Below are 9075 nucleotides of genomic sequence, written 5' to 3'. Positions count from 1 at the left end.
TGGGCAGCGGCTTGGACAGAGAGTGCTCTGTAGCCGTACCTTTGTTTGTATTCCTGTGCTGGTGAGAGTAGGTTTATTTTTACCTTAGTGGCTTTTATTGCATCGCAGCAGGCTTCAGCAGCATTTGTTCTGCAAAGGGGTTCTTTGCTGTAGGCTTGCATACACTTAATACAATAAAGCGTTCATCTGTGTAAGCAACGCTGGAATGGAAAGCGGAATACCAAGATTTATCTAGATACTTGGAATCTTAAGCTTTTAAATCATTAACAAAGCAGTCTGAAAAGCTGTGCAATTTCCCCCCACAGCAGGGGTGGGGGGAAATACTGAATTAGCCCTATGATGTGATAGGGTCGTTAGAAGCTATATTGTGAAGCAAGCTCACTGTTATTGGAGAAAAAGGGCAGCAAAGTTCAGGGCAAGTAACGTTTTTCTCCTGTATATTATTTTTTATTCTATTTTAAGAGAAAAATGCCACGTTACACTGCTTGATGCACCATACATTACATATTTCACTGAACAAAGCAAGGTCTTCTGTGAACAGCTATCTCATGTAGCTCTGTTGGCTGGACACATATATGCACTGAGGCATGGATCATGTCTGGCCTGATATTAACTGTGCATATGGCAGTACTTGTAATTTTCTGGGGGTTTTTGTTTAGCTTAGGCCTGTCTGATCCCTGGTCCTGGAACCTGGATGGATCAGAGTTAAACATATCACAATCACTTTTAAATATAGTACACATGATACGAGGTTTCAGCTTGGAAAAGTCAAAGTTAGTTTGCACCATAACAGCTCCAGCGCCAAGATAAGAATCACTTCTCAGCCATGCTTCAGCTTCCTTTCTCCAGCTGCTTAACCACCAGATTCCTGTAAGCTCCGGTCCTTTTCCTTGCTCTCCATGTGCCTGAAAGTAATCCTGCAGACTGACACACGTTGTCACATGTGAGGCCCTTTGCATCTAGGCAAGGGCAATGTTATCAGCCTGCTACATGAAAAAAAAAAATCTGCATTTTAAATGCTTCTAAAAACAGACAGACCAGAACTAATCTTAGCCACAGCATGAGTGCCAACATACGTCACATAACTCAGCTTTATCACTGCAGAAATCATACAAGGTAAAAAGATGTTTGGAATACTTGCCATACTGATTTATACTAACTGGCCTTTGCTCAGCTTTTTGGATTCTTACTCAGCTCATGAGTTGTGACCTGCCAAGAACAAGGTCAGGTCTTACAAGGTCAGGTCTTACAAAGTCAGGTGTAGCTCCAATAACTCCCTGCGCTGACTAAGTGAGGATTCTGTAGGTATGCAAAGGGCTAAGCAGGAATTTTTGGCCAAGGTGATGGAGACACCAAAAAAGAAAAAAAAAACAAACAAGGAGTTTTGGCTGTCATCCAGAGATATTATCATGCTCCAAGGAGGCTGCTTAATCCCATTTATGGGACCCTGTAGTTTTATTAGATGAACCAGTGGGAGTAAGTGAGTTTTGTAACTGCAGCTTCATGCAATACTCAACAGGCAAAAATAGACGCTGGGAAAAAAATAACACCAGCATGTCTGAGGAAGAGAAAAATGGGACAATAGGCTTTATTATAAGATGACTGCTGGGAGTATTCCAGGAGAGGAATATTATCCAAAGCTTGGAAAAAAAAAATACCAAAGAGGAGTTTGGGAAGGCTAGGGAACACTAGATACATCTTTGCTTTCACTGAAGATAAGCCAGTGCAGCTGTGGGTAGAGTGACCAGAATCACTTGAGCAGCTAAGGGGTGGTGGTGTGGGGGCCAAGCATTGGGAACAAGGCAGGGGGGAAGATGGTGTAAGGGGAAAGCTCAGTATGTAACTCTGAGCTTCTCATCAATTTCTTAAGTTGCATCTTCCCTGACAAGCTTTTCACTTTGGGGAAGAAAAAAGATAAACAAAACAAACTTTGAAGGAAAAGAGATTTAAGAAGTTGTCATCGGCTTATGTCAACATTTCACAAATAGTTCTGCATTTTTTCAGTTTGAAGTGACTGTTTTGAAATTTACACTTAATTCCTAATAAATGTTTACAGCCTATGAAATTTACCATTTGACCTTTTGGTCAACAGTCTAGATAGGAATGGGGTTTTTTTCCCAGGATGCAGAAATAATTTCCCCAGTTCTTACTGAAGTCTGTGGTGAACTGTTATCTAGTTAAACATTCAGTAGAGGTGCAAAAGCCGGAAAGACTTATCCTTTTGCCAGCCTGTTCACTGTGCTGTGGCTTTGCCTAGAGCTTGGGAAAAGACAAGGCAACGGAATAGCCAAACTCTGCTCTGTGGTAGTAGAATAAGTTGTTCAGCACAGCTGGAACAAATATGAGCTATTTTTGGACTTTTTTTAGATACCAAAGTTGATTACACAGCGTACCTCTTTTAGTTTGATTGTGTAGTTTATTGGATATTTATTGACAGCTGTCATTCACAAGCTGGGCTGAAGTACCCAAAAACAGCCACCTGCACAAGGCAAAATTCAATAAAATGATATTTAAGTAAAAAAAAAAGGCAACAACGGAAAAACAAACCTGGATTAACCCCAGGATTCTTTGCCATGGAAACAGGTTGCTTAGAAACTACCCCAGAGTTAGTTTGAAAATCTAAAAGTCAAGTTGTTCTTTAAGCTGCACAGCACTCCAGGTTATCAGGAGATAATCACACGCCTCAGGCCATTATGGGCACAAGAGGCAGTGGAGTTCTCCGGGGACCAGCTAATCTCTTGAGGGTTGCTCTCTCCAGAGCAGCTGATTGGGAAGAGGTTGGAGAGCAGGATATCTTTGCTGTGAATATAAGAGGTAAAGCTGTGCATGTGCTGGAGAAGCAGAAGCCAGCTGAATAGTATTCTCTGTTCCCGTGTTTACTTCACAGCAATTCATCTTTCTTGCCCGGTCCTATCCACCCCAGCCAGAAGGAGCGAGGATTATTTCTATGCAGCTGCCCACCAGCAGCAGCCCATCAAAAGCTAGGGAAAGCCACTGGGACCTGCCGTTTGCTGGCAGGCAGATGGCTGCATGCTCACACTGTCATGGCCAAGCGAGAGCCAGGAGAGCACTGGCAGCCGGCAGGGCTTGGAGAGCTGGTGCAGGGATGTCAGCAGGTGCAAGCTCTAGACCCTGCCCCAGCGGGCCTGCCTGCACTTTACTCAGTCTGGCACCCTGGAGGCTGGCACTTGGGTCGGGCCAGTCCTCCCTTTTCCAGTCAGCACAGCCGCAATAACAAAGCCAGGGGAGCGGAGAGCCCCATGAGCTCACCTGCATCTGGCCGTCCCCCAGAGAGAAGGCATGTTGCCGATGCAGTCGTTGCCAAGCACAGCTATCACTTCGGAGCACATTCACGCTGGGTTCCTCTGGAGCAGACAGATAGGCACTGCAAGCACCTTCAGGAGGGGACACTGCCAACAGCTTGCAGTGGCAACGTCTTCCCTCATTGCTGTTCAGAGACCTGCACTGAGAGACAGGCAAGTGGTTAATGGCAGACAGACAAAAGCAACAACTCTGGCTGCTCATGGAGTAATGAGTCATACAGCCACAAGATTATTGTGAAGAGATGAGGGAGCTTTCCCGTGCCTACATCTCATTTCTGTGCTTTTTCAGGTTACCCACGGCACTGCACTCCCTTTCAGGGGAGAGCTTCTAAAAGGGATTTCTGCCTGCTCTACACAGGAAGCAAGCTCACTTAGGGATAAAAGTTCTTCAGGGAGAAGTTTTGACAGCAATCAGGTCTGGATTTTGTGTGGCTTTTTAGCAGTTGATCTTTGATTTTAGAGAGGGGAGTTCTGTCCTGTGCTTCTTGGGGGAACAGAGACGGACCTACCCTCTGATTTCTCTTCACATTACCTCGCCCAGCTGTTGTTCTCCTCATGGCCCCATGATTTTGGTAGAAACTAGAGACCTGAAGATGTGTGGCTGGGCATTTACTGGGGTCTTGGAAAGCTGACCCATAAGTTTGGTGAGTGCTGCATTCCCTTGGTGCTCATAGTCTCCATGGGAGCACAGTACTCGGCACCATGCAGGAGGGGGCCTTGCAGTGCTGTCAGGGCAGCCTGCAAATTCTAGTTTAATATTGTACATGGCACAGCCAGAGAACTTAATACCAGTTAAGCCCAATACGCCTTCTGTGCATCTGACACAGACCTAGCCAAGCCCAAAGGTTACCACAATGAGAACTGGCAGGAAGAAATGAGTAAATGTAGGTCATGCAAATCAGCCATTTGCTCTTTTGCTCCTAGGAGCTTCCTGCTCTCCAGCAAGACTGTCCAGCAGCATCTTTGTTACAGCAGCTCACAGCTGGATTCAAAAGTGTGAAGTGCATACTCAAAAGTCAAATCCCCCATCTTACCTCGGGTATTGAAATTCAAAGTGAAAACCATCAACACAGCAGTAAAGCATTAGAGGAAGCTGTCATTCCTCTCTTCCTCTATTCTATTGTTAATGAAGGTTTTTTGTTGTTGCTTTTTTTTTTTTTAAAGAAAATCCTGCTTTGTAAAAGGTGCTGTGCAGAAGGAAGAAAATTTGGAGGCAGCTAATAAGGACTTAGGATGAGGGGAGACCTCACATAAACAAAAAAGCCTCAATACAGCATTCAGCTCTACCTGTGGCCCAGCCTGGACAGCTGTCCAGAAATACTCTTGTTTTTACCACCTCTGAAAAGGGAGAGAAGTCCAGATGGGTTGACCCTCCTCACTCCACAAAAACCAGAGAGGGTGGTGTACAACATATACAACTTCTTCTAAGAGCTCTGCAGGAGCGATGGTCCAAAACACGCCAGGTACAAGTAGCACATGCAATACTCTGCAGTCACCTCTCCAGCGCTTGGGACAGGCTGGTTTAGAAAGGCTTTTGCCAGCAGTAGCCCACGATGCTGAGACCAAAGCCTGGGTCGGTTATTCACCAGCTGCTTGTCTGCTGTGTCTGTGTAGCATAACAACTGTTTTTCTCCCACCTGCCAGTAGATGTGAAGCCACTGAACTGTCCTCTCTTGGGCACGGGAGCCATTTGAATGGCTCTCTCTAATGAGCCTCCAAGTCTGTTCAACTGTCAGAGGTTGCAGACAGCATCAAAGCTTTCCGTAGCTCTCTGTTAATGACCCTGTTGGGTGCCAATCAAAAGGCCTTATCCTTACTCTTCTTCCCTTTCTTCCCACTGTTCTCCAAAGTGTTTTCCTCCACTTAATGCATGTGGACCCTGACAGCACCTGGCTCCTCCTCAATGAGGTCTGCTGCCCTCACCAGTACGAGCCCCCCCACACCAGCCTGCGGCCCGTGAAACTCAGTGGGATGGGGAGGCAGCGGAACGAGTTCACCGACAACGTGCTGCTCCTGCTGGAGAGGCTGCAGCAGCGGGAGAGCATGACGCCATGGGCTGGCACCCAAGAGGCATCTCCTCCTTGACAGACCTGCGCAGCAGCTGGGAGGGGAAAGAGGAACCACCGGGATAAAGCTCATCTGGGAAAATCCTGTCATTTAGGCCCCAAATTGTTCTGGGGGCAAAGGAAGGATTGCCCAGTCTGGGGCACTGGTCAAGACACCCTGCCCATGGGTAGAAGTTTTGGTTTTGTTTTGTTTTTTTAAACAGTGTTTGAGGCTGAGGTGGGTACATTGTCCCGATTCCTCCCGGCTTGTACTTCTCTGCACATGGTGCTGGAGAGAAATCCAAGGGTCATAGCACATCTATTTCAAGTTCTTCAGTACGAAGAGTCATTTTCCAGAAATGACTTCCCAACACTCAGTCCTTGGGTGGTGCCCTTCAGCACCTCCCCATACCCCTCTGACCGCCTCACAACTGTGATGTTCCCTCCTGTTCTCAGCTGGGCAATGATTGCTAACTCAAAACAAAAGCTTTTTCTGGCCTTAACCCTTCCCAGGGAGAGAATTCAGTTTTGGGGTACATTAAAAACCTTTTCTTTTTAAAACCAGTTAATATCAGAAAAAGTTACAGTGCATTTCCAATAAATTCCTCACCAGTATTACTGGCAAGAACAACACGTCCTCTTAGAAACATCCAGGCTGTTCTTTATAGTCTGCAGTTTGCTAAGACTGGCTGCTGAGGCCAGCCGAATGCATTGTGCTCCCCGACTCTCACCACTGAGTGAGAGAGATTCTTCAGAAAAACAGCCAGCCCTGATTTAAGTCATCAACTTGCAAGTGACTTAAGACTCCTCCTCATTCCCAGATTGCCTGCCATTCTCGCAGGCCTTTTCTTAGACCTCTCGGATTTTTAACATCCACCCCAAGGAGAAGTAGATGAAGTATCTACCCCTGCCCCAGTACAGCCCCCCAGGTGGGTGCGTACGTGGTCAGACGATGACATTAGGTGTGAGCATGGTGGAGCCACGGCAGTGCCACGGTTTCCTTGAGCAGGTATAGCGCAATGCAGTGAGCAGAGGGGACAGCGAGTCTTTGGGGTCTGCTTGCTTGCCCCTGCCCAAAGGGCCTCCCCTCCAGAACACGGCACGGGCTCACCGCTCGCCTGGAAGCTGCTGTAGCGTGCTCCAGCTCCCGAGTCCTCCACGCTCCGTCCCCAGAGACTGCCTGCAGGTGCTGCTTTACTTGGCTGCTCCCAGACCACGCTGGCTCCTGGATTCGTCAGCTTCACCCAGAGCGACTTCTGGCAGCAGGCTGCCTTCCAACAGACGCCTGTGAAAGTTTTATGCTAGTAAAGCAAAGGGACAGACCTTGACTGTAGATTTGGAAGCAAGCTCAGAAATGCAAAAACCAAAGCAATAAACTGATTGTTACACGGAACAGGCTTTGTGCATCGCTGTTGGGGATCCCGGGTGAGTGTCCAAAACATGTCTCAACTGTTGGGACCAAGGGGACTGCTGCTGACGCCCACGCTCCCCTCAGCTGAGGTTACCGCTACTTGTCTCCCTGGTTTTGTTCAGACTTTATTCCTGGTTGCTTCTCCAGGAAAAACAGAAGTCAATGGCTTTTTACCAGGTAGGACAGTGCTGCAGTTCAGCTTTTACCCATTTATGTTTTTTTAATATATATTCAGTGCTTAACATTGGGTTGGATTTTGTACAAAGGAACCCTTCAGAGTTGATCTGATCTGACAGGGGAAGACAGGAGAGGCAGAAAAGTGAAATATTACCTTTGGTCTCCAAAGCACCCTTGGGGTTGGTGCAGAATTTTCTGGATTGTTGTAGTACTTGATAAAACTCATCCATCAGTTGCACACGCTGCATCCAACCTGTCTCTGCCTTGCCTTCAGCGCTGGCTGGAGCTCACACGTGACAAATCAGCAGCACCGCGATGGTGTTCGGTGCTCCTGCCCAAACCATCTGTTCTGGTCCCTCCACCCACTGCCTCTCCCTGCCCTCTCTACAGCCAGCAGTATGGGGCTGTCACGGGCTGCACCTCTTGCCAGGGAAGTACAGGTGAAACATTGCCATGGGAAATCCGTGCCATCTTCCTGCAGCTTGGTATCGGCCCCCAAACCAGCCTGGCGACAAGCACCCCTCCTATTACCGGGCGTCACCGGCTGGGCACGGGCTGCAGACAGACGAGTGATTGATCTGTATATGCTCTGCTCCATTTGAATCGGTCACCATCGGGATGCAGAAGTAGCCCAGCCTCGCTGGATTCACCTCCGCCAAGACAAGGCAAGCTTAAAAGAAAAACCAATAACCTTTATGCTAGCGCTTTTTTTTTTTTTTTTAGAATAAAGTTATGCTTTTTCTTTCAGAAATACACATAAAACCAAACAGCATTTGCAGTATCCACCCGAGCGAAACACCTCCCCAGCTGCCTTCCCAGCACCAGCCCGGGTTTCAGCAGCCAGCCCGCCCCGGCCAGCCGCAGTGACCCTGCAGACCACAGCGGTGGGGTCTCTGAGGACACCAGCCCGCCTGTGCCCACGTCGAGGCACACCACCGCACACGAGGACAGGCACGAGGCTCAAGGGCAGCAGTCACATCAGAGAGTCCTTACTCCCACCCCTGCCGATCCACACACGTCCCCCTCTGGTCATGTCCCTCCCCCCCCTGCCGATCCACACACGTCCCCCTCTGGTCATGTCCACGCTAGCTCCCGCTCCTGGGGTCTTAACAGCCCCGGTGAGGACTGCGCAGCCACGTCCACGTCTCCTGCAGACAGGGCTGGAAGCAAAGCTGCCTCTGGCGGGTGCAGCATTTCGGGGCTGCGGACCCCCAGCGTGTGCACAGGCACAAGCTGCTGGGATGCGCCCCATGGTCAGAGGTCTCGTGGCACCACACTGGATCCCAGACCAGCCTCCCCTCCCTCCCAACCGTGGGCCAGGTGAGGGAGGTGGCTGCTGTTCCTGAGCGGGACGGTACAGACAGCAGGAGGGCTGTGGCAACGGGAGAGGAATTAGAGAAGTTCTCTTAATTACCATCTTCCCCATGTAACGGAGCTGGTGGGAGGGGAGCAGCCAGAACCAGGTGCATCCATCGGGAAGGGGGCCTTGGGCTGCCGCTCCAGCGTGGGCTTCCTGGTGACCCCGTAACGCAGCCGTCTGGTTTCGGGGCTGATGGAGCCCTCCCCGCTGAGCCAGGCGGCGGCACCGGCTGTGCAAAGCCGGGCTCCTGGAGAGATGCTGATGGGGATCAGGGGCTGCTGCCACACTTTGCCCCGTGGTTGACGGGGCACATCGCACCAAGACAGCAGGCCACTGTGAGTGCCCTCACTGTCTTAAGGACCTGAGCACCCTGGTCCCTGCTGTGCCCCTCGGGGACAAGGGAGGCCCCACCGCTCTGTCCCTCCTGTGACGCCCCTTCCCAGCACAGAGATGCTGCGTCCACAGGGGCAAATGCACCTTCCCATGCAGCCCCTTCTCTTGCTGGGCGTTACTTACCGGGCAGGGCAGAGCGCTGCAGGCAGGGAGGGCTGATGCCCACTCCCCCAGGCCACCCTCCTCCCAGTGAGCAGGTCAGTGCATGGTCACTGCACCGGTGCATGCCCCGGTGCCCAGGAACCAGCCACGTCCCCCCATGCAGGCTTCTGGCATGACCGACTGCACCAAGACACCTGCTGAGTCCCAGCACCGCTTTCTCCCAGTGCTCCCCAGGCTTCTCTGCTCTCCCAGAGATTTTCCCTG

At 49.9% G+C, this 9075-nt stretch overlaps 1 protein-coding gene across 1 annotated transcript in view; it reads left to right on the top strand.

The window, feature by feature from the left end:
- The window catches only part of TTI1 (TELO2 interacting protein 1), a 15109-nt gene extending 8359 nt beyond the window's left edge, over nucleotides 1-6750 (top strand). The window contains exon 7 of the mRNA XM_009318738.1: nucleotides 5174-6750. Coding sequence (XP_009317013.1) covers nucleotides 5174-5408 — 235 coding nt within the window. The 3' untranslated portion in view covers nucleotides 5409-6750. The remainder of the gene's footprint in view (nucleotides 1-5173) is intronic.
- Nucleotides 6751-9075: the final 2325 nt, after the last annotated feature.

The sequence above is a fragment of the Pygoscelis adeliae genome, unplaced genomic scaffold (genome assembly GCF_000699105.1).
Source record: "Pygoscelis adeliae isolate BGI_AS28 unplaced genomic scaffold, ASM69910v1 Scaffold432, whole genome shotgun sequence".
In the NCBI taxonomy this organism is placed as follows: domain Eukaryota; kingdom Metazoa; phylum Chordata; class Aves; order Sphenisciformes; family Spheniscidae; genus Pygoscelis; species Pygoscelis adeliae.
The sequence above is the reverse complement of the archived record's forward strand: the minus strand, read 5'-3'. Positions and strand labels throughout refer to the sequence as shown.